This window comes from Myotis daubentonii, chromosome 11 (genome assembly GCF_963259705.1).
Source record: "Myotis daubentonii chromosome 11, mMyoDau2.1, whole genome shotgun sequence".
NCBI classification, from domain to species: domain Eukaryota; kingdom Metazoa; phylum Chordata; class Mammalia; order Chiroptera; family Vespertilionidae; genus Myotis; species Myotis daubentonii.
The window spans coordinates 66,689,822-66,714,554 of NC_081850.1; the positions used below are offsets into that span (position 1 = coordinate 66,689,822).

Consider the following 24,733-nt stretch of genomic DNA (forward strand, 5'->3'; position numbering starts at 1 on the left):
AGAAAAAGAACAAGAGATCTAACTAAACACCTTCCCTTCGCCCTTTGCAGAAAACTAGGGTTTGAAAAGATGGCCAGCCCTGCCTAGCATCACACAGCCCGAAGATGGCCCAGTCGGAACCCAGGTCTTCAAGCTTCCAGGTAAGAGCTCTGGCACCAAAGCCAGACCAGGTGGGGCAGAGGAACAATGAGGTTGGGATCCAGTGTAAACAGCCCTGCGCTCATTGTCAAGGGACCTGGGATCAAGTTTGAACTTTACCACCTCCCCCCCCCCCCCGGCGCGCCCCCCCCCCCCCCCCCCCCCGCACACACAGACATCAGAGCTTTGGACGCGTCACTCAGCTTCCTGGCCTCAATGGCCTCCTCTATAAAAATGGGTGTTTAATACATCCGCGCCTTCCCCAGGATCAAACAGGATTGAGATGGAAAATGCTCTGTGCACGCCACAGCTCTGAGGTCGGGACTCCGATAGTCCCAGGCCTAGGTGGGCCATTCCTTTCCCGCTCATCCTCCTGGCAGCCAGCCCTGCCCAGCCAGCCTCCGGTCACACATTTCTCTGGAGCTTCCCATGGGCCAGCAGAGCAGCCACCCAGGGGAAAAGGTAGGTTTTACAATATAGACGCACACATGGCAGGTCCACCCCTCCCCCTCCCCCAGAAGTTCGAGCACAGCACCTCCTATCTGAGAGGTCAGAGGCCATCATGGGGCCATGGAGGAGGAAGATGTGTGTGTGTGTGTGTGTGTGTGTGTTCCAACCCACCTCTCCTGAATCCCCACCATACTTGCAGTGAAATCTGAGCACAAGGGCCTCATCCAGGATGCTCCAGTATTTCTAGAAAGAAGAGGCCAGAGGCCTTGGAGGGTGGAGAGGTGAGCAGGGCCTCCTGAGAGCCACAGGCTTGCTACCACACACATCCATGTGTGGCAGGAGAAGCCTCTGTCCTGGGCACCTCTGCTCTCCGAAGGCCTACCCTATAATGCCTGCCAACCGCCCAGGAGACTTCCACAACCATCAGCAGACACTGCGTGTAACATCGTGCCCATTCTACCACTGGGAGAAAGGCCCCGAAAGGAAAAGTAACCAGCTCAAGAGACTGAAGACAAGACTGAAATTCAGATCTCTTGGAACCCATATCCCATATTCTCTCCCTAGGGCGGTGTTTCTCAAACGGTGCTGTACATGGGAATGGCCAGGGGAGTTTAAAAAGTACAGATTCTTAGGTCTAGAGCAGGGGTGGGCAAACTTTTTGACTCGAGGGCCACAGTGGGTTCTTAAACTGGACGGGAGGGCCGGAACAAAAGCATGGATGGAATGTTTGTGTGAACTAATATAAATTCAAAGTAAACATCATTACATAAAAGGGTACGGTCCTTTTTTTTTTTTTTTTTTAGTTTTATTCATTTCCAACGGGCCGGATCCGGCCCGCGGGCCGTAGTTTGCCCACAGCTGGTCTAGAGTAGAGGTGAGGAATCTGCATTTCAACAAGTGCCCAAGGGATTGCGATAAAAAGCATCGCCAGCATATCCCACAGACCCAGGCAACCGCCCACCCCACCCCCGTGGGCACACATGATGGCACAGGACAAAAGTAACCGTTAGAAGCCTGGGCTCTAAAAGCAGATGCTGGGTTTGGGATGTACTCCAGTTCCTTCCGGGTTATTTGACTTTGAGTAAATCTCTTAACCTCTCTAAACCTGTTTCTTCATATGCAAAATGAGGATAAGAAAAGACTCAACCTCATGGGGTTGTCTTTAAGATGTGTGTAAAGCCCTTAGCACAGGACCTAGCATATAATAAACACTCAATAAATGGTGCTGTGATCATTGCCAAATTCAGTTCAGTGTGTTACATGCCTAAAGGAAGGAAGAGAATGCCAGGCACGGGGACTGCAGTGAATAATTGAGCCAGTAAGAGGTGCCTGCAGGGCTGTACTAAAACCAGTGGGTAGAACTAACAGGGACACAGATTTCCACTCCAAACAGGAAGGGGGTTTTTTTGTGTGTTTTTTTTTTAACAGACTGGAGTTGCCCAATCATGAAGACAGCTGCCTAGTGGGCTGATTGTCGCTAGAGGATTCCAGCAAAAAGGACTAGATGTTCACCAGGTGGAGACACAACACCAGAGAAGGAAGAACAGGGAGGGGATGATCTCGAAGGTGACTTTGGACCAGGTTCTGCAGGTCAGCCCCGCTCTGTCATGCTGGTTAATTGGTGCATTCACATTTCCCTGATATTTACAACCTTTACTTCCACGTGTCCAACAGGGATGAGGAGTGCGATCAGTGACAGAAAGCCTATACCTTCTGAATAGTTCATGACAAGGAGGAGGATGGAGGGGGCTGTCTTAAATCTGAGACCTACAAACCCACTGGAATCATATGCCTCAGTAGGCATGTGCATCTGTGCACTTTTCTCAAAAGAGTTTATTAAGAGGGGCTGGTCCACACCAACTTTTGAGAGGAGGGGAAAGAGGGCCCAAGCTCCAGGTTACAGACTGGCAGCCTTTCGTGCCTTACCTCTCAAAGGCCTTACTAGATCCCCCTGGTGTGGGACCCTTGAGCTCAGAGAGGTTAGGAAACCTGCCTAAGGACACACAGTAGTGAGGGTGGGGCTGAAGTTTGAACCCAGGTTTTCTGGGCTCCAAAGCTGGTGTTTGATTTGGTTTTTAACTCTCAGGTATATGGTCTTAGATCAAGAAAAAATAGAAGTTTGGCTTTGATACTGAAGGGAAATCATGCCAAAGTGATAATCCTCATAAGTGACAACCCACCTACTCATCCAGCCTCAATCAAAACTAAATTCAAGTCAAAATTAGTTTCCCCCTAAGCAGCAGAAGGGGACCTGGGGAGAGGGTGCAGTTTCCCTTTGACTCGAGCCAGACAGCTGAAAAGAATGGACCATCGGAAACCGGTCAGCCAGCAATTGCCCCCAGGCTGGGAATCGGGACTTGGCTGGTTTTGATCCCTGTTCCCACTCTGCTTAGCTTAAGGTGTTTTAATGGAGGGCAGGGTACAAGCACCCAGGAAACCGAAAGAAACCCCATTTCAATGACCCCACCCCCTGAAAATGTAGGAGTGGCTAGGGTTGAACAAAACAACACCCCAAACTTGGGTGCCCTGGGGTGCCGGGCTCTGCACAGCCACGGGTGGCTATCCAAAGATCGACCCTCAGGCAGCGGTTCTCAACCTGTGGGTCCCGAACAATGAAAATACATCCTGCCTATCAGATATTTACATTACGATTCATAACAGTCGCAAAATCACACTTATGAAGTAGCAACGAAAATAATTTTATGGTTGGGGGTCACCACAACATGAGGAACTGTATTAAAGGGTCGCGGCATGAGGAAGGTTGAGAACCACTGCCTCAGAGTGAGGTTAAGGAGGGTCTGAAGTTTTGGGAGACCACTGGAAACGATGAGGTTGGGAAGTATAGAACCCCCCAACCTCCTGGCCAGCTATGGGCCCCAGCTGATGCGGGGGGCGGGGGGGTTTCCTTATAACAACAAGAGCCGTTCTCTCCCAAGGACTCAGAGATAGTGGCAGGGCGCACAGGAAAGTTTAGAGTCAACCCACTGGCTAGAGATCCTTACAGCACAGCGGGCTGTAAGGTGGAAGAGGGGTGAGTAAAGCAAAGTCTCAGCCCGCTCCTCTGTCCGACATCCCCGTATCTCCTATCAGGGCCTCCAGACCCTCTCGAGCCCCAGATCCCTCTTGGGTACTCCTGCAAGCCCTTGGGGCCCCCTCATCTTGATTCAGAGACTCTAGCTCTTACCTCTAGACGCCTGTGGGGCCGCTGGGCGCTGCCATCCCAAAGGCGCCAGAGCCGTCCCGGGTCAGGGTCACGAGGCGGCGGGGTCGCGGGATCGCCAGGCAGCAGGGAAGTTTCCGTAGCGCCAGCCAGGCCGAGCGCTGCGAGCTGGCCAGGCAGGCGGCGGCCCGCAGGAGCGCGCCCAGCCGGCTCCGCGCCTCCGCCTGCGCCGCGGTGCTCCGGCTCCCGGGCTCCCGGCTCCCGGGCTCCCACCGGCTCCCCGGCTCCCCCGGCCACCCGGCCCGCCCCGCCCGGCCAATCGCGGGCCCAGCCACCGCAGCTCCTCCCGCCAGACCGGCACCGAGCGGAGGCCGGGAGGGGAGGGGCGGGGGCGCACCTGTTAGATCAATCGACCCCCCCACTGCCACCCCGCCAGGCAGGACTAGGCAGGGCGGACCCCTCATTCCTGGCTCACGCCCCCTGTCCCCGCTTTGGCTCAGGGTCTGGGCCGGGCCACACGCCCCCTCCCTCCCACCCCCGATCGAGGCCAGGCCACACTGCCCTCCGCACCCGTGCCCGCGGGGTCCACCAAGGCCCTCCGTGCGGACCCCAGGATTTCAGAGATAAAACCCCGGCTTTAGGCTGTGGGCTACTGGGGTGTACGCGACTGAGGAGTAGGACTCTGCTTTGCTCACCCCTCTACCACCCTACACCCTCCCCCACACACACCCCAAGGGTCTTCGCGTGTCAGCTGACCCCTGAAACTATGAAACTTTGCTGTGCGCCCTGCCTTGATCTTCGACCGACCACAGGGTCCACGTACTGATGCCAAGTCCAGAGCTTTGGGAGGGAATGGGCGGCGCGGGGGTCGGGGGTGGGGGGTGGGGGAGGGGAGGGGGGTCACCGGAAAGGCAATTCTAACCCTCCTACTCTTTCGAGGACCCCATCTTGTCCAGAATGCTTGCGGTCCGCTTCAGCGGGGACCCCAACTTTTTTGGGGGGGTCACAACAAATATTAAAGTTTGATGATTTCATTGTCCCATTTTCCAGATAGGAAGGCTGAGGCCAACGGGAGGTAAACACTTCTCCGACGCTGGTGGCAACACCGCAACTTTTTCAAACAAAAGGCGAGTTTGCAGAGAGCGCTAGGCTCTTCTCTCCAGCCCTCTGCGGCTGACTGGGATCCCCCCCACCCCGAGCCGCTCCGACCTGTCCCCCCACCCACACCCCCCCTGCTGCGGACCTGGCGTGGCGAAGGAGCAAAAGGCCCCAGCAAGTGCCTGGGAAGAGCAAGGGGCACGCCCGCGCCCGGCGGCCTTACCTCGGCAGCAGAGCGTGTCCTCGCAGAGCGCGCCGGCGGGAGGCCCCAGCAGGGGCAGGGAGGCCCAGGCGAGCGCGCGGGAGGCCGTGCCGCCGGCTCCCATCCCGCACCGCCCCGGCCGCGCCTGGGCCCGCGGACCTTCCACCCTGCGCGGCACCTGTGGGGGAAGCGCTGTGCCCGCGGACTCGGCTTCAGGGACGGGACCTGGGCCAGGCCCGGAGTGGGGGCGTGCGGGGCTCCCCGGGCTGCGCGGACCGTCGGCGGCTCGGACTCCGCAGATCGCTGCCCCAGCTCCCGGCGGGCACCAGGCGCGCTGGGCAGGGCACTATTTTTAGCGAGAGCTGCTCTCCCAGTTGGACAGACAGAACCAGTTAATTCGGCCGCTGGGGAAGGGCCTGCACCTGGAGCTCCCCGAACGGCAGCCGCAGCTCCGCTGAAAGCTGATCCTTCGCATTCCTGCCTCTCGAGGCGGGAGGGCGGGAGGACGCCTAATTCCTGGGGGAAGCCAGCGTCCTCTCCGAAGGCAGCGCCTGGGCCCCAAGTGCACACCCAGGATGGGGCTCTTTCAATGGACTCTGAACCTCTGCCGGACTTCCTCCTGCTGACCCCAGGCCTCAGACGACTTCCCACGCTCCGTACTGGTCTCTGGCAATGGAGAGAGCCCCTCCCCCCAACCACCACCTCCACACACACACACACACACACACACACACACACACACACACACACACACAGGGTTTGAGTTCCAGTACCGACAGAAGCTGGCACACATACATCACTCAGGAGCTACTTGTTGAAGGGAGGAAGGAGTGAACATCTGGGACCAGAAGAGCAGGAGGGTCAAGTAGAGCCTGGGCATATGGGGTGAGTGTATAGGGTGGCTTTAAGATCCCACAGAACCCCGAATCCAACACTTTCCTGCTGTGTGACCCTGGCAAGCCATCTCACCTCTGTGCCTTAATTTCCTCTTCTGCATAAGGGAGTCTTAGGAGCCCAGGAGACAGAGTGTGAGGGGACTTTGCAAACAAAAGCAGGAGGTGAATGTTCATGTCATGGTGCTGAGAGGGATGCAAAGATGAATAAGACATGTATGTGCTCTCCGGAAGCCACGAGCCCTGCTAATCCAAGGGAGGAGGTTCTCGGGGACTAGAAAGGTACACGGAGACCATATGAAATGAGCACAGGGAGAGATGGCTAAGGCCAATGATAGAGGCTGCAGAAATAGACCCACACCTGTATGGAAACCTGATGCAGAGGTGGTGCTGCAGAGTGGGGAGAGATAGAAACATCTATGAAAGGTACTTTTATGGAACAATTGGTTGTCGATATTGGGGGGGGAAATGAGATGGAATCCCTACCTCATGCCACCCATAAAAAAATCAGTTCTAGCCCTGGCTGGTGTGGGTCAGTGGTCAGAGCACCGACCTTCACTCTGGAGGTTCTTGGGTTTGATTCTCAGTTATCAATCAGTCAAGGGCATGTACCTGGGTTGCAGGCTCCATCCCCAGCCCCAGTTGGACATCTGCAGAAAGCAACCAATTGATGTCTTTCTCATATCTCTCTCTCTCTCTCTCTCTCTCTCTCTCTCTCTCCCCTCCCTCCTGCCCTCCCTCCCTCCCTTCCTTTTGCCCTCCCTTCCACCCTCTCTAAAACTCAATATTTTTTCAATGGAAAAAATATTCTCAAGTGAAGATTAACAAACAAAATCACTTCCAAGTGGATTAAAGACTTGAATGCAGAAACCTTGTAATATTGAAAGATTTCTTTTTTAAAATATATTTTTATTGGTTTCAGAGAGGAAGGGAGAGGGGGGAGAGATAGAAACATCAATGATGAGAGAGAACCATCGATTGGTTGCCTCCTGCATGCCCCCCACTGGGGATCAAGCCCGCAAACCAGGCACACACCCTTGACTGGAACTGGGGACCGAACTGGGGACCCTTCGGTCTGCTGGCTGACGCTCTGTCCACTGACCCAAACTGGCTAGGGCTTGAAAGATTTCTTAAAGTCTCTTATGTCTTTAACACAAACCATTAAGAAATCTTTCAAGCCCTAGCCGGTTTGGCTCAATGGATAGAGCATCCGCCTGTGGACTCATCCTGGATTCAATTCTGGTCAAGGGCACAAGGCAGCCGATCAATAATTCTCTCTCTTCATTGATGTTTCTATCTCTTTCTCCCTCTCCCTTTCTCTCTGAAATCAATAAAAATATATTTTTTAAAAAAGAAAAAGATTGATATTTTTAATTAAAGTGTAAAACCCCTTTTTATCAACAGAAGATATTTGGAACACAATATCCAAAATATGCAAAGATCTTCTACAAATCAATTTCAAAAGAAGGGAGAGGAAACTGGGCAAAATATATGAACAGGCAGTTTGAAGAAGAGAAACATGAATGGCCGATAAACATATGAAAAGATAGTTGGTCTCAGTCTGAATAAGGAAAACGCAAAACACAGCCCAGGAAAGTGCCATTTCCCACGTGTGACCAGCAAAAGGGTGGAAACAGCAAAAAGCACTCCGTGCACTGCTGGTGGGAGGGGACAAGGGTAACCGGAGAACAATTCGGCCGCATTTAGACATGTTGGCGATGCACGCACCCCATGGCCCAGAGACTTGGGAACCTCCCGCTGGTGGCAGCAGTGTCTGTTCTACTGAAGCATCGGAACGGCCTCGAGGCTCATCGGAGGGAGCATACACTGTGGGGCTGTCAGTGAAGTCCTACACGGCAGTGAAAAGGAATGACTGGCGCTCCTTCTGAAGTATAGTAAGTAGGGGGATGGGGAGCAAGTTGCAGAAGATCAAGTTGTATGATATCATTTATATGGATTTTTTTTAAACGTGCAGAACAAAATGATACCATATATTGCTAGGAATGTACATACGTGGGAAAAGTATAAAGAAATTCAGAGGAATGATAAATACACCATTCCGGGAAGAGTTTCTCTCTCGGGGGAGGGGGAGACCTGATGGATGGTGGGAGGGGCTTCAGTCACATTGGTAAGGTTTGATGAGAGAGCTGTAGCCCGGTGGGAGTAAAGAGGTAACTTCAAGCCTCCCTGAATCAAATCTTCCCTCCAGAACGTGAAACAGTCCAGAATACTTGCAGTCCGCTTCAGCGGGGACCCCAACTGTAGTCCTGGACTGTAGTTACACAGGTGTGTGTGTGTGTGTGTGTGTGTGGTGTTGTTTTTTAACTCTTCATAACTTCTTTTTAAAGATCAGAGCAAGCATGGTAAGAGTCTACATAAAATCCAGTCATGCTCTGAACTTCAGATTTCTTATTTTAATAACGCGGTCATTGCGTCTGTGAAGTACTCAATAAATTATAAGAACATGACTAGCCTGCTCCCCAGTCTCCACCGGGGCCCTTCCCACCCTAGTCCCAGCCAGCTGAGACTCCCGAACCCAAGCACCGCCATGCAGCCAGGTCTCCCAAGCCCCCTCCCCACCCCCACCTCTGTCACGCCTTTGCACAAAGCCTTTACTCCTGGACTTCCTGTCCTCCCTGTCTGCCGGGCCAGGGCCTGTTTCTCCTATTACAATCCAGCTGAGCCATTGCAACCCAGGGGAAGCCGCTGCGAGCTCTTCGTGGGCCTTCCCAGGCAGCAGGTCCCACAGCACCTGCCCACCCCTCTGTCCGTGCCTATGACATTGTGGATTGTTGCAGCCAGTGGTGCAGCGGTCTCCTCCTCGAGCAGACTGAGCCCCTCCCGGTCACAAACCTTGTCTGAGCCACCACGGGCGCCCCACCACCTGCATATAGTCTGGCCTCAGGGAGGTTTGTTGAACAAATAAAGGGGTGAATGGGCGCAAATACTCAGAAACAAAAAAGGGGGTCATGCCAAACTCCCCAAGGAAAGCAGTTCCACTCTATGGATCTTCACAGAGTGCTCTCGGGAGGTCACGTGACCGTTGGTGTCCGAGAGACCTGGGCTCACACCTGGGCTGAGCCACCTGCCAGCTGTGTGACCTGGGACAGGCTCCAGCATCCTTTTGCACCTCGGTTTCTGTGTCTGCACAGAAACCGGGGTGTGGCTGCGGCTTATTGCAAGGGGCTCTCGATGAGGTAATGGAGGCAAAACGCACGGCCCCATTCTTGGAGCAGGTAGTAATTATAGTAGTTATATGAATATTGGCCAAGAGGAAGATGTTTACAGGCGAGGGTGGAAGGAACCCAATGGAGTGACTGAGAAAGTGGGCGGCTGAAAACTATGTCAGGGAGTGTTCTCCGGTTATGAACAAAAACATGCACCTGGAGGCCAGCCCAGCCGGTGGGAGGGTCAGAAGTGCGCTCCAAGTTAGCGCTTCCTCCTGGCCTTGGTCCTTCCCCGGGGTGAGGGGCTGTGCGGCATTGCAGAACCACAGACCCGCCTCTCGGCCTCCCCACGTCCACTCTGGCCCCCTCCAATCTGTTCTTGCTTATAGCCCAGGGATCGCAATCTGGACCCGTCTCTTCCTTGCCAGCTTCCATCTGTAGGGGCCACAGAGCCTGCGGCACCTTCCCCAGGGACACGTCTGAAGCGATTTACCAAATGCATCGTCCGCACTATATATGCAAAATCCACATATGTCTGCTCGTCAGATGCCTCCAGCAAGGCAACACAGAGGATGGCGCATTGCTTATGGCCCAGGCACTGGAAGATGAATTGGCCAGTGGTACATGTTGTACGAGCAAACAAATACGTAAACTCGCCAGGGCTACATGGGCCCTGGAAAAGAACAAGACTGTGCATTTCGTGGGCTTGGGGGAGATTTTCTGAACTAATGAGCAGATCCTCTTCAATCCAGATCACACTGGACAATGTAATATTATTCTCGTGACATGGACATTAGCCCAGTTGGCTCTTTGTTCCATGCAAATGGCCATGCCAGGCAGGAACCCACCCAGCTGAAGGTCTCCCATCTCAACGCTCCTCAGAAAGGTCGCCGATGACCTTTCTGTTAGTCACGCCAAGGACACCTTTCCATCTTCCTCTCACCTGACTCGGCTTCCCTTCACCCCCTGGACATTCTCTGATCTTTTCTGTCTCTCCGCCCTCCCCCAGGTGTTCTCCTAGTTCTCTGGTCCTCTCCTTGGCTCCCTCCTTTTACTCCCACAGAGTAAAAGGGCTACAGAAGCTGGAGTTTGAGATGGTCTGAGTCCCTCTTATCCTTCCAGACTCTCCACTTCAACTGCATCCAGGCCCGTGGCCTCCACGGCCGTCCTTACGCTGGCGAGCCCCAAATGTTTACTTCCAGGCCCGGAGAGCCTCTGGCTGGGTTCTCTTGCCTGGCTTTCAGGAGGAACTAGCCGGCTCCCTGCGTCCACCTGGCCCTCCCTGCTGGTCTCTGAATGTGGCTTCTCCTGGGGAGATTTGCACAGCACAGATTCAGTCGTATCACCCCAAGCCGGCTTGAAAGCTTTCAGTGGCTTCTTGTCTCCATGTGGCCTAGCAGGCGCTGGGCGCTCTGGCCCTAGCCCACCTCTCCGTCCTGGCCTCTTGCCATCTCCCCTCCCTTTCTGCCTTCAGCCACCCAGCCAGCTCCCAGGTCCCAGTTACGCCATGCTTTCTCCCATCACATAGACTTTGCGCACCAGGCTCCCCCCTCCGGACACTCTCTGCCCCCTCCGCTCCGTGGCCCAGTTCACTTCTCCCCAGGGCAGCTTGGGTGTCACATCCTCAGGGAAGCCTTCCCTGGCCTTGCACACTGCACACTCACGGCCCGGGTCGCGTTTCTTCATGACATTTACCGCAGTTGGTGACTATGCCTTCGTGGTGCGGTCCCCCTCCTGGGGCTGGATGTCCCTGAGCACAGCCATCATGCCCAGTTTTGTTCATTGTTACACCTACACACACACACACACACACACACACACACACACACACACACACACGAAAGGCTGTCTCCTCTGCCCACCATGCCCTCCCCTCTGCCCACTCTTCCAGGACGCCTCCCAGGCCCCTCTGGGTGGGTGGAAGCACCTTGGTTGTCTCTGAGGCAATATTTCCTTGTCTCTAAATGGGGATGGGGCCGCTGCTCTCAGGTTAGCGAGGGGACAAGAAACCGCGTTCAGAAAGCAACAGAAGCACTGCCCAATACTGGCACTCACCCCTCGCCTGCGCCTAGGCCAGTGCCTGGCACCCAGTGGGCACGACATGAATTGAACTGACTCAGCTCCAAGGTCCTGAGCTTTTAGACTTTAACTTGCTTCTTGGAATTACCATGCCCGATAGTGGAACTTAGACAAATTCAATTTCCTACAGTGAGATGGTCTGAAAAGCCACTGCAGTTCTGATTGCCTAATGGGTTTCTCTCCAGTTGACAAAGGACCAAACCAGTTCCTCAGAAAGGGCCGCTTTGGACCCAAACATAGCGCCCAGCCTCTCCCGCTGGAAGCCGGTGACACCCTCCACACGCGTTTCCGTCTCCAGCCCTCCCAATCCCAGACCACGAACGGTGATTTCTTCTAACCATTAGCATAATTACCGGGCTGCAACGCTACAGAGAAGCGATCAGATGAGCCTGGGATTTTTGCACAGTTATTCGTCTCAGGTAAGTCGCCTGAAGTTCATCTGCCATCAGGATTCATGGCTGCATTCTGTAATCGCAGGGAATGGTTTTGCTAATAACAGAGGTACCTTGATCTACCGGTAATTTAGTTTTAATGCCAGGAGGTGCCCTCCCAGAACAGTCAGCTCCAGGGCCATTCCAATTTGCAGGTTTGTTTCACGTTCTGGAGAGAAGATTTGATTCAGGGAGGCTGAAGTTACTTCTTTATCACCCCAAGCCATCTGGGGGCAAATGGAATCCTTCCTCTGCATTTACAGAAAAATGCGGGAGAGGCCCCAGGATAGGGAGCTGGTGGCGGGGCTGGGGTCTCCCACAATGGAGGACAGCTCTGATGGGTGAGCCCTGGGGTGGTTGGGACCACAAGGCATTCCCTGGGAGAACCCGAAGGTTCCTTCCATTCATTCATGGTCTCATCTTCTTTTATTCCGCTTTCGGAGGCCTCTCCTCGGTAAGACCTAGTCTCCGCTGTCGTGTGAGTACAAATATTGGTAACAAACACTTAGGGAGCCCTGTTCTAGGCACCTGACAGGTTAGCTCGTTACATCCGATGGGGCAGGTGGTGCTACTACTATCCCCAGTTTATAGACGGGAAAGCAGAGGCAGAGAGGTTAAGAAATTGCTTCAAGTCACAGAGCTAGTAAGGGGCACAGCTGAAATATGAGCCTGAGACCACGAACTTCCTCGTGTTCACATACAAGGAAGGATCCTGAACCCCCCAGGAATTGCTCAACCCCTGCTCCATGCTCCCCTTTAACCTTCACAACTACTCTGGGATGGGGGTGTTGCTGGCCCCACGTCACTGAGAAAGATTCTGAGTCTCAAGAGGAGGTTGACGTGGCCAAGGGCAACAGTGAGGCAAAGGAGGAGTTGGGACTTGAACCTGAGATTCTGGCTCTACACCTCGGGCTGCCTTGGCTAAAGCCGGGAAGCCTGTGTGGGGTCTGTGCACAGGCTGGGCGTAGTGGAGGTACACTAAGTGCCTGGCGACCCAGGGCCTCCGGCCTCCAGCTCTGGGGCAGTTCTTCTTGCCCGTCCCCCACCCCTCGCCCCAGAAACCCAGTGTCCTTTGTTGTCATTGCATGTTCCCAAACAAAACCTACTTTCAGATTCCTGTTCATTCATTCACTCACATGTTTATGCCTTCAGCAGAGGCTGCGGTGGTGGAGGAGGGCCAGGGGGTCAGCCTGGCTCTGCCCCTCTGCTCCTCTCCTGGCTTGGTCTTCCCATGTGTTCGAGAAGGAGGTGGGTTAGACCAGCTCGTTTTAAACTGAGCCTCAGAACCCTGGTTTCAAAGGTTCTGTGGACAATTTCAGGCAGGCCCAACGTTCACATCAGATGAAAGCGAGCTGCTCTGGGCAGAGCGGTGTTAGGGGAAAGGGCCGTCTCCCCTATTTGGCAACCTGTGGGCATCTCCTTGCCAGCTCAGGGCTCCTCTGACAGGTGGAAACCAGCAGCCTGGACAATCGATTGGCTCTTGGGGTTCTTAGAACCCAGGAATCTGGGCTCCACAGATGGGCAGGGAGGCCCAAAGTGTAGTGTGGGCAACTAAAGGCCCCCTTGGGAACTCTGTTTCCCCCCCTCCCCAGCACCTGTCCTGCCTGGTGGTGGCATCAGGGCCACGTCGGAGAGGGGCTGTCGCCGAGGCCAGGCTGTGCTGACACTGCCTGTGGGTGAATGAGCTGCCCGGGAGTGTGGTCGCAGAGACACGACACCTGCTTCTCCAAGCCGCTGTGGGGTCGGTCTAACCTGTGCATTCCCCAGTGCCCCGAAGGCCAGCCTGCTCCCCCTTTTTAAACACATGCTTTTCCTTCACGAAATGCTTGCTAGTCCCCAGCTTGCCGTTTGAGGCCTCGGGCTGTAGAGAAACCAGATGACATGGGCGATACCCTCAGGACAGAGACATCACACAGAGACTGTTTGATCCTGGGCTGCCGCCAACGCACCAGGCACCCACTCACGGGGGCTGGGAGGGCTTCTTGGAGGCAGCGGTGACCAAGGGGAGTCAGCCCAGCAGAGGAGGCAGGGGTCCAGGCTCAGCAGAGAGGGGTGGGAAACACGGAAGCTGGTGAGGCCGAGTGTTTGAGGTGCTGTCCTTTACTCGGTCCGGCTGGAGTGTGGGTTCGGGGTCCAGGGCAGGTGAGGTGAGGTAAGTATCCTTGAGGGGCTGTCCAAGGGCTGTGGACTTGACCCTGAGGCTCATGGGAGCTAGAAGGTGTTAAGCAGAAGAGACCGGAGGCTCAACAAGCATTTTGGAAGCTCATTTGGCTGCACATGTGGTTGGGGTTGGGGAGATGGTGAAACGGGGCCTCTGGCGCCCTTGCCACCCCTCAACACTCTCCTCCAATCCCTGGATCCCCCTGAGACCCAGCCCGCGGACAGGGGAGCAGAAAGGCTTTGGGCTGCTGGCTGTTCCCACTTGGGCCTGCCTCCCCCTCCCTGCCTGGAAGAAAGCCCTTGACCCCTTCACCCCCAGGATGACTGGTCAAAACTCCATCCAACTGGCTGAGATGCTTTGGTTTCATGGCCCCTGAACAGCGTCTGTTTGTGAACAGGAACAGGCAGACGGTAGCTTCCCCATCCCCTCCCAGTACCTTTTAGCCGAACCCCCCTGCTCTGACAAGCGCCTGCCCCAGCCTTGCAGCCCCTCTTGGCCTGGATCACTGCCCAATGCACCCCCACCCCACCCCATGTTGAGCGGGGAGGGAAGGTTCTATCCCCAAACACAAGCTCTTTTGTCCCCTTACTCCCCGCAGCTCAGCCCTCAGCCCTCAGCCCTGCGTCTGTGTTAGTGGAGGTTTTCCTGGCACCCAGTGAGCCCCAGGTCAGCTGAGGGATGAGGCTTGATGTGGGCATCGAGGGGCTGAGGACAAGGGCTGGAGCACGGCCATTCAGGCTGCAGGCTGGGCCCTGTGGGATCTCGAGCTCACTCGCCCCTTGCTGTGCCTAAGTCTGTGCCACTGAATGAGGAGAAGGAGCCCTGCACAAAGCAAGGGGGTAGGGCTGGGAGCTGAGCAGGCCCAGCAAGAGGGAGGTGGAGAGGGGGGGAGAGAGAGAGAGAGGGAGAGAGAGAGAAAGAACACGCGCAATAGAGAGGCTCCAAATGGGCACCGTCTATCCCTCCAAGCTGCCAGAGGCCCAGTCTTGGGGCAAGCCTAGAAGAGGGGTACAGCCACCCTTCCTTCCCCCACAGAGCTGGCAAAAGGAGGGAATAAAGGGCCTAGAGCAGGCACCCTCGTAGGTGCCCTGACTTCCAGGCCATAGAGTTGGCACAGCCACTTGGTCAAGGACAGTCTCACCAGGAGAGAAGGATCTCCACCCCACTCCCACCCTCCCATTCCCAGGGAGACACCAGGAGGGAAACCAGGGACAGACCTGGGACATCCCCCAGAGGGCTCCTGAGTGGGGCCTGCCCGCGGCAACCCCAGGGCTCAGGAGGCAGAGCCCACCTGCCTGGCCCTCCCTCCTGACCCCTCTGGCCACCTTGCGGGTCAGCCTCATGCTGTGGTTTCAGGTCTCCTCCCTCCATGGCCACCTCCGCTAACATCCCACCATTCGCAAAGGCAGGATGAGGCCATTTATCCGAGATTTGGGTCCAGGGAGAGAGAGAGAGAGAGAGAGAGAGAGAGAGAGAGAGAGAGAGAGAGAGTCCTGAGCAGAGGTAGGGTGGGGGCTGCGGGACAGGCGCCCCCGGCCATTGCAGGAACTGTGATCCCTGGAGCACGGACCCACTGGCTCTGGCGCAGTCTGTGCAACCACAGGGTGGGAACGTGGTCGCATGCATGCACACACACAAGCACACACATGCACACACGCACACACATGCACACACACACAAGCGGGCTGGGATGTAGGTCACCGGCTAGAGCGCCTCAGGCCGGGGATTGTGAGGATTCAGCCAGCCAGACTCACGCTTCCAGATTGGACAGGAATGCTCCTCCCTCTGCCTGCCTCTTCTGCCTGCTTGCCCATGTCAATCTGACCCAGAGCCTCCCTGGGCTTCTGTTTGGTTTCCCAGGATCCCACTGGCTGAGGCTGCTCTGTGCAGGGTTTTTCTCTGTGTGTGTCAATCCCTGTGTGGGGCAAGAGATGGAGGAGTGTGGCCCCACCTCAAAGGCTCCAAGGCATAGCCTGTGAGATGTCCTAGGACCAGAGGTGGTGTGACCAAGAGGGCACAGTCAAGGAGGAGCCAGAGAAGCTGGTCAGGGCTGGCTTCCTGGGGGAGGTGGCAGGACCGTGGCTGGGCAGTTGAGTGAAGACTTCAGGAGCCTAGGAAAGGGAGTGCTGTCGGTGCAGCTGGGAAGGCCCTGGACGCTCCGGTCCTCCACACTGGAACTGGGGCCTCTCGGAGGCCACACCTGAGATGACCATCACAGGCTCCTGCACAGAAAACCCTTCAGACACAACCAGCCCAGGACATCACTCCCCACTCCCCCCCAGAATCTGCTCTTCCACCTGTGTCCCCCTCTCAATGTGGACGCCAACTTCCCCTGACAGGTCACCCTGACCTCCTTCCTCACCCCACCCCACCCCACCCAGCCTCCCAGTTTTCAGCCTGGCTCTTGGAGCAACTCACAGCCCAGAGGTGGAGACAGGCACCTAAAGAGGCTCAAACAAGGTAGTCAGGGAAAACTTCCTGGAGGAGGTGACATCGGAACTGAGACTTCAGAGTGAACAGAAGTGTCCAGGTTGGGGGAGGAGTAGTGGGGGGAGCTGATATGGGGGGAGTGCTCCAGGCGGGGGAACAGCAAGTGCAAAGGTGAGGGAGGAGAGAGAGAGGTGGCACATTCAAGGCAGAAAGTAATTCATGATGAGGAAGTGGAGAGAAAGAAGGGGTGTGGCTAGAGACAAGGACAGCGGCACCATCCAGGGGTCCGATGATGGGCCACCGGAGGCCGTGCCAGTGAGTTTGGGATGTTCCCTGCTGCAGTGGGGTGCCCGTGGGGCTTTAAGATGTCTGTGAGTGGCCCCCTGGCTGTGCATGGAGGATGAGTTTGGGGGAGGGGAGGAAAGGGGGAGCCCTGGGAAGGGGCAAGAAGTCCATGGTGGAGCCTGGCCTAAGGTGGGGCTGGGAACTGGAGAATCAGGGCAGATTTCAGGACCACTCTGGAGGTAAAATGGACCTTGAGTGGTTCTGGTTCCTCAACTCTCAGGCCTCCGTCTTCCCATCTCTTAATGGGGGGTGGACAGGAGGGCCCCGAAGACCTCTCCCTTGGGCCTGCGAGTGGGAGCACGGTGAGGTGGCTAGTACTGTCCCACCCCTGATGAGGAGACCGAGGCTGACAGCCACGTGGCCCAGGCACAGGAGGTGCAGAGGACGGGAAGCCCCGGGCTGTGCTGTGTGTGACCCTCGCAGTTCAGGAGGGAGCCCACCAGAGCCCGTGAGAGGACGAGGGTGAAATATCTTTGTTTTCTAAACATCAGGAGCTCCTGGGTGAGCCTCTCCCTCCTCCCACCAGGAGCCCCTCTCTGGCGGACACCAGGTCCTCTCTCCCAAGCTTGATCCCGGCTCTGCCTGGCCCAGCTCCCAGTCCAGGGGTGGCCCTCCCGCCCTCCTGGGCCTCACTCTGCGGCCTTGTGCAGCCAGCTGCTCAGACTTGGGTGCATAGATGATTTAAGCCCCTCCCTGGCTGGCCTCGTTGTTCTTCTTTATTGACTAGTCTTCCTGATTTAGCCTCTTCCCAGAGTCCTGTGGGGCAAGAGGGGGGCTCTACCTCTCATCCACGTGCCCGGCTGGGGAAGGTCAGAGGCTCAGGCGTAGCCGGCCAGCAGGACTGAGGCTCGCCTGGGCTGAGGACTGGGGGCTAGGAGAGCAATGGGCAGCCTGGAGTGGTGGGCAGAAGCACAAGGGTCTGGGAGGCCTGGGTTTCAATCAGGAGTGCCCCCACGAGCTTACAGCCTTGCTTTTTTTTATTATTATTATTATTAGTTAAGGTATTACAAATGTGTCCTCATCCCCCCCATTAACCCTCAACCTCCCTCCCACCCCCCGCCCTGCACACTCATGCTCCCATCCCCCTGTTGTACATGTCCATTGGTTTTACAGCCTTGCTTTCTAAGCCTCAGTTGTTTCATCTGAGCAATGGGGTTGTTACTTCCTTAGTAAGGCTCAATGATTTCATGTGGAACACCTAGCACAGAGCCAGGCCCATAGGAAGAGCTCAGTAAATGGGGTCCCTGTTCCTCCTCTCTGGCCTCATTTCTTCACCTGAGAAAGGACCTCATGTAGGAGTGTGGCTTCTGTTCCATCAGGCCCCAGGGCCCAGCCAGCTGGTCCAGGACAGAGCCCTAGAGTGAGATGGAAGGAACCTGAGTTTGGCATTCCTTCCCCATTCCAGGTCGTCCAGGCTGGCATCATTACCTCGATTTCACAGACAGGGAAACTGAGGCTAGCTGAGAGCCCAGGACTTGGCTCAGGGCCTGTTGAGTTAGTTGAGTGGCAGAGCCAGGAGGAGGCCCCAGGTGCTCGTCCCCCAGCGCCCGCCTCCCAGCACTCTGTCCCAACACTCCCAGCCTCAGAGAAGGGCACGGTTTCAGAGCATGGGCTCTGGGGTGGCACTCAGGTACATGACTCTCAGCTTAGCCATTCACTAGCTGTGTGACTTCGGGTGAGTCACTCAGCCTCTCTGAACGTTTCTCCTCACCCCTGACCTGAGAACGGTAACACGAGCCTCACAGGGTTGGAGGAAAGGAGCGGTGGTGATGAATGGGAGGCATGTGGCCTGGCACACGCTCTTACTTTATGATCTTGTCTGTTTGTTACCAGCTGAGGCAGACCCGCCTGATGACATCTTCAGCTCCCCGCTCCCGCAGGAAGGGCCTGGGAGTGGTGACATCAGGCCTCCTGACAGCTTCCAGCCCAAAATAGCCCTCTCTTTAGTCTGACCCTATCCCGTTACGGCGGCTTCTGTGCTCGCTGTTTTCAACTGAGCTGACATCGCCTCCGGTTGCGGTTCCTGCCACGTGGTGCTCGTCCCTTAAACTCCTCCAACAACCCTCCCGGGGAGGCCGGATTTGTCATGGGCAGACAGAGGGCCTCCAGGCAGCTCCGGCCCAGTCACACCCTCAGCTCCGCAAAGTAAGTATCGGGGCCCTGGAGCAACCTGGGTTCGAATCACTGATCTCCCTGTCTGGTCTTGGCCATCACTGAATTCCCCAAGCCTCAGTGTCCTCATCTGGGAAATGGATCTAACAGCAATCTACCTGGGCTGCTGTGAGGACCTTAGCAGACAGGCACAGACATAAAAGCCCTTGCACAGCATTTTGCCTGCGGTGGGCACTCAGTACATAGCACCGGGTGTGATACCGGGAGCACCGGGGAATTTACAAAATCACCTCCACTTGCCCGGCCTCAGGCCCCAACTGGGGCAGGTGTCCTTGCTGGTTGGTTATCGCTCTGAAGAAACAAGCGTCTGAGCTGCCCCCTCCACCCCCAGGATTTCCAAAACAATCAACCTCTTCCAGAGCATTTAACGCAGCATCTCTCTGAGCCCAACTCTCTCCTTGATGAGCCACAGACTCCCCCCAACAGGTGTGCGGCCGAAATGGCTTAACCTCTGTCACTGCTCTGAAGCCCCAGGACAACCAAGGAAGCAGGCAGGTCAGGCCTGAGTCTGCCCATTTCTCAGACAAAAATACTGAGGCTGAGAGGTGAAGGGACATGGCCCAGGCTACCCGATGGCAAAGGGAGCTGGGATGGGGCTCAGGCCACAGGGAGGGAAGCGGATGGGAGTGCTGGGTCAGACTTAGAATCTCAGGTGGTCAGAGCTGGAACGTTCCGGTGTTATGCAGTACAGCACCCTCAACGGGCAGCTAAGGAGACAGGACCCAGAGAGGGGAGGGTGCCTGGGGGCATGCAGCCAGTCAACGCCAGAATGAATACCATTCACTCATTCACTCACTCATTCATTCCTTCACTCGTCCATTGGTCCAGCAAATGTGTACTGAGCACCTTCTCAGGGCCGGCGCTTTGCAGGACCCTGGAGATACAATGGCAAATAAGACACAGCCCCTCCTTCCAGGATCACAGGGTGGAGTCACGCCAGCCACCAGGCGATAAACACTGCCGGTGCCCTGCTGGGGAGGCTCCAAGGGCTGCTGGCAGTGCACAGGTGGGAGGTGGCCTCTGCGGAGGGGGCATGGCAGGACCCTGTGAGGACCCGAGGAGAGAGCGTTCTGCTGGGCGAAGTTTGCTCCCTGGGCTGGCCCACTGTCAGGCCTCCCTCTCGGCCCTCCCTCGGCAACCGACTCCTCACAGAGTCTGAGGGCTCCACACCAAACTCCTTTCGGCCCCTGAGCACCTGCTGAGTGGAATTCGAGCGCAGGATGTCCACCAGATTAAAGAAAGTCTTGCTCAGTTTGAATCAGGGAAGGGTGCCCAGAGCCCCACGCCCAGCTCTGCCTCTGCCAACCCTGTCCCCACCGAGGGTCCCCCAAAGAGCTCAGCTCACCAACCCCTGACCAAAAGCATCACCCTCACGGGACATTTCGGAGAACTCTCCCAAGTTCTCCAGCCTCCGTGCCTTTGCACCTGCTGTTCTCTCTGCCTGGAATGCCTTTCCTCACCTCTGCTTGGGCGAACTGCATTCATCCACTCACTCCTTCAGCAAGTATTTGTTGGATGCTTGCTACATGCCAGACAGCTATGCTCTGGGGATAACAGCTGTCAGAGATCTTAGGGACGAGGGATACAGCAGTGAAACGTGCACATATACAATGATATGCAGTGCAAAGAGGAACACGTCTTACAAAGGAAAAGAGACAAAGTGGGTGGGATATAATGGATGGATTGGAGGAACATGGTCTAGGGAAGGCTTCTCTGAGAAGATGACTTTTCAGTTGAGTTTGGGAGGAGGCGGAGGCAAAGTTAGACTAGTGAAGAATGAGAAGAGTGCTCCAGGCAAAGGAAACAGAATGTGCAAAGGCCCTGGGGTAGTAACTAGTTTGATAAGCATGCAGAAAGTCAGATCAGTGTGACGGAAGCCCAGAGAGCGAACCAGTGAGGGAGGAAGGGTCAGATCATGTGGGCGGCAGAAGCAGCAGACCTTGGTGAAGGGACCATGGGGATAAAAATGGGGGTGGGGGGGAGGGGGGAGGCATCTGAGAAAAGAAACCAGAAAAAGAGACTGAGAAATTGGTGGGAGAAAATCAGGAGAACGGCCTATCCCAGCAGCCAGGTGAAGAAAGTATTTCACGAAGGAGCATCGCCTACTTCTTTAGTGGAGGAGACACCTCCTCCAGGAAGCCTTCCAGACTCCACATGTGAGGTTAAGGGTTCCACAGTGCCTTGGCCTTCCTCATCAGAGTGCTTACTTGTCTCCCATAGTAGCCCAGGAATGTCACAAAGGCAGAGACAAGGTTTGACTTGTCTCTCTAACACCAGAACTTAGTCCAGGACCTGAGAATAGCAGCTATTAAATGAATGAACGTAGAACCAGGACCTGGAAAACAAGTGACTCTGAGGCCACATTTTTCCTTTGCTGGCCTGGCCCCAGACAGCCCTAAAGCCAGACCCCACATGGCTAGACCCAAGACCACTCCCCAGGAGAACCTGGGCTCCTCCATTCCTGCCTGACAATTCCCGATGTCCTCTGTCTCTGTGCCTCTTCTTCCCGGCCCCCAGGCACCTCACTGCCTGACCAGCTTCTAGAACAGTGGTTCTCAACCTGTGGGTCGCGACCCCTTTGGGGGGGTCAAACGACCCTTTCACAGGGGTCACCTAAGACCATCAGAAAACACATATATAATGACATATTGTTTTTGTGATTAATCACTATGCTTTAATTATGTTCAATTTGCAACAATGAAAATACATCCTGCATATCAGATATTTACATTATGATTCATAACAGTAGCAAAATTACAGTTATGAAGTAGCAACGAAAATAATTTCATGGTTGGGGGGGGTCACCACAACATGAGGAACTGTATTAAAGGGTCACGGCCTGAGGAAGGTTGAGAACCACTGTTCTAGAAGGTCAGCAGGTAAAGACAGGGGTGCTCTGTGCCGGGGCCCTACAATTAGGACGAGGCAGCCGCGTCTCCAGGGCAGCAGCCTTGCCCTGCGCAGAGGCTGCCAGAGGCAACCTGGGACAGCAGGTGGGGCTGTGGGTTCCTGAGACATCGCTGGGTTCCAGGTGGGGAGATGGAGATTTGGAACACTGCTCAGTCATGGGTTGGTTCCCCAGACACGGTGCTGTGCCCTCCAAGGGGCAGCATCCAAGCACTCCTGTGCCAAGGCCCGGGGAACAGCCCTGGAGACAGGCAGGCCTGTCACACACCCAGACAATCTCCCCAGGCGCCCCCGGGGAGCTCATCACTCTCAATCCAGTCTCGGATCATTTGTCTGTCTCCCCTTCGAGGCTGGGACCTCTTCCAGGGCCCTTCTCTCTCCCTTCTTTCCTCCTCCCGCCCTCTCTCTCTTTCCTCCCTCCATTCACTAAGCACCAACTATTTCTTAGCCTCGAGTCCTTCATCTCTGCACCCCTGACCCCAGCACACAGCTTGGCATGTGGGGAGAGGAGATGGGGCTGAATGGTCACTCGGCTGTGTCCAATGGCCACCCAGCTGCCCAACGATGCCAGGGCCACAGGCTGGGCCTCGCCAAGCTCCCCTGAGGGCTGCAGCTCCCAACGTGGCAAAGGGCCCCTCTCCCTGGAAAGAGCTGCGCTCCTGCAGGAGGAAGGAAATCTGGCCTTGAATCTGTGCCCAGACTGGCCGGGGGCGAAGAGGGGAGGGAAGAGAACTCAGTTTTCTTAGCAGGCACTGTGGTCCCAGGAGGACCTGGGCTCCCAACGCCCAGCCCAAGCTGGGGTGAGGCCAGCTCTCCATTGGGCCTCTCCTCCGAGGCCGACAGGGCCTTCTCCCTACTGAGCCCCCAAACCGGCTGCCCCCACACCCTGCCTCAGTCCCTCGGCCACACTCCTGCCCTCCTGTTTCCCTCCTCTGCGCTGCCCAGAGATATCCAGAGTGTGCCCGGCTCCTAGCCCCCGGGCAGCAGCCTGGCCGGCTGAGCAATCAGGGTCTTAGTTACTGCACCCCTGGAGCCCCAAGCCTGCAGCCACTGCCCCCGCCAAGCTGTTCCGAGTCTTACAGTCCCTGCCCCGGGCGCTCAGCAAGGGCTCCGTCCCAAACAACTTTCCCCCAACATCAGCCCAGGTTTTCCAGTGCAGCCCCTGGGGCCCTACAAAGGGGGGAGCGCCTTCAGCCTGGCTTTAATTACAGGGAGCATTCCTGTTGCTGGACCATCTATATTTATCTGCAGGATCTCACTAATTACATTCCCCACAGCACCCAGCAGGCCTGCGGACAGAGAGGGAGGCCGGCGGTGGAGGGGCAGGGGGCTGTGCAAACTTCCTTCCTTTTTTTCTTGGCCAAGAGCAAAACAGAAGCAGCAGAAATCCCCCCCGGCCCCCCCCTCACACCAATGTCCAGAATCGGGGGGGTGGGGGATGGGGGGAAGGGAGGCTGCCCAAGGCTCCACTCGGGACCCTGCAGCCCTGTGCCCCCTACCCCGGGCTCCCAAGACCAGACAGTGCCCAGCTGCCTGCCCATCTCCCCGCTTAACTCAGATTCCTGCCGTAAGCAGAGAAAAGTCCGCCTGAGCAGCGGCTGAAGCCCCACTCAGCCACTTTGCCGGCGCCACTCTTACCGTAGGAGTCGTCTTGGTCCAGGAGGGAGTCGGGCTCCATGGCGTTTGGGCCCCCAGCCCCCGGCCCCACCTGATTTATGAACCGAGGCTGTCTCCATGAGCGTCTGGGTTTCTCCTTTTGTATTCCATCTGGCGGCTTTTCCAACTAGATGACTGGGTACTCCTGCAAGCAGGCCCCTTTCCAGCCCTCTCCTTCATACAGTACATTTAAAGTAGCAGTAACCTCTTTTTCCTCCCCCCGCAGCCTGACTGGAAACATTAGAAGGGACCGAGGCAGCGAGATGTCTAAAATAGGAAGACGCCGGGGACGATGGGCCTGGCTGCCCGCGACGCTGGCTGCGGGGATCTGGCCCAGCTGTGCAGATGGAAAAGCTAAGAGGTGAGTCTGAGCTGGGGCTTAGCATCTGGACGCTGGCTCTGGGGCCCCGGGGGCCTGTGGGAAGGGGGAGGGCTGACCCGCTGCGGGAGGGGATGGGGGTCAGCTCTGTTCACCACCCAGCACCCAAATCCCAGGGGCTTCTCCCAGGCCCTGCTGGAACCGCCCACTCAAATCTGTTCCGCAGACATTTCCTGCAGTGTGGGGGATGCAGAAATTGACTCATCCATCCATTCAGTTAGTCACTAAATTTTTTTGAGCATCTACTCCGTGCCAGACACCATGCTAGATACTGGGTTCACAGCTGGGAGCCAGTCTCGCCTCACAGAGCTCCCAGGTAAACAGGTCATCTCCATGCAGTGTGTGGGGTAAGTGCTGCCGGAGCACTGGCTGGGGGAGGTGGTCATGGAAGGCTTCCTGGAGGAATGGGCACCTAAGCGGGGGTCTAAAGGATGAGTAGCAGTTAGCCAGGTGAAGAAGGAGGGAGCAAGGGGGAAAGGTGTACCAGATGGAGGGAATGGCCTGGTCAAAAGCCTCGAGTTGAGAGGGTGCATGGGGTGGTTAGAGCCCCAGATAAGCCCCGGGTGGCCGGAGCAGTGGGTGAGGAGGAGATGGCACAGAGAGAAGAGACCAAGGAGGGCAGCGGAGGAGGGTCAGGCAGGGCCTCACGGGGATGTTCTCAGGCCTGACCCTACGGGTGGTCCATGGGAGTGACGTGTTCCGAGTTCTTTAAAAGGCCTCTCTGGCTACTGTGACTCTGGGGGCCACTCATTACGCAGCCACCAGAGCTGGGTGCTGTTCTGAGTGTGTACCCACCTGCCTCACGCAGTCCTCGATGACTCCTCTGGCAGACACTCGGGCTCACCTATTTAAGGAGGAGGACAGTGCAGCTCAGAGAGGCGACATGACTTGTCCAAGGCGTGAGTGGCCTCTGGGGCAGGCCTGGACTCCAGAGAGGCCTTGGTGCTTGGGGACGGGATGGGGCTGGGGGGGAGACAAAGATACATTAGATGCAGAACACAGAAGAGGGCCCCAGGCTTGGGGGAGAAAGAGTACGTCATTTGTGCTCAATCAGGGAAGGCTGCC

General features: G+C 56.2%; 1 protein-coding gene across 2 annotated transcripts in view; it reads right to left on the reverse strand.

Annotated features, from left to right (window-relative positions):
• Positions 1–23,592, reverse strand: part of DAB2IP (DAB2 interacting protein) — a 180,374-nt gene extending 156,782 nt beyond the window's left edge. The window contains exon 1 of one of the 2 annotated variants that reach the window (XM_059657761.1): positions 23,272–23,592. In XM_059657761.1, the coding sequence (XP_059513744.1) occupies positions 23,272–23,311 (40 nt within the window). In that variant the 5' untranslated portion in view covers positions 23,312–23,592. Of the gene's footprint in view, positions 1–5,069; positions 5,371–23,271 lie in introns of those variants that run through there. The other variant, XM_059657759.1, reaches the window with a different exon arrangement.
• Positions 23,593–24,733: the final 1,141 nt, after the last annotated feature.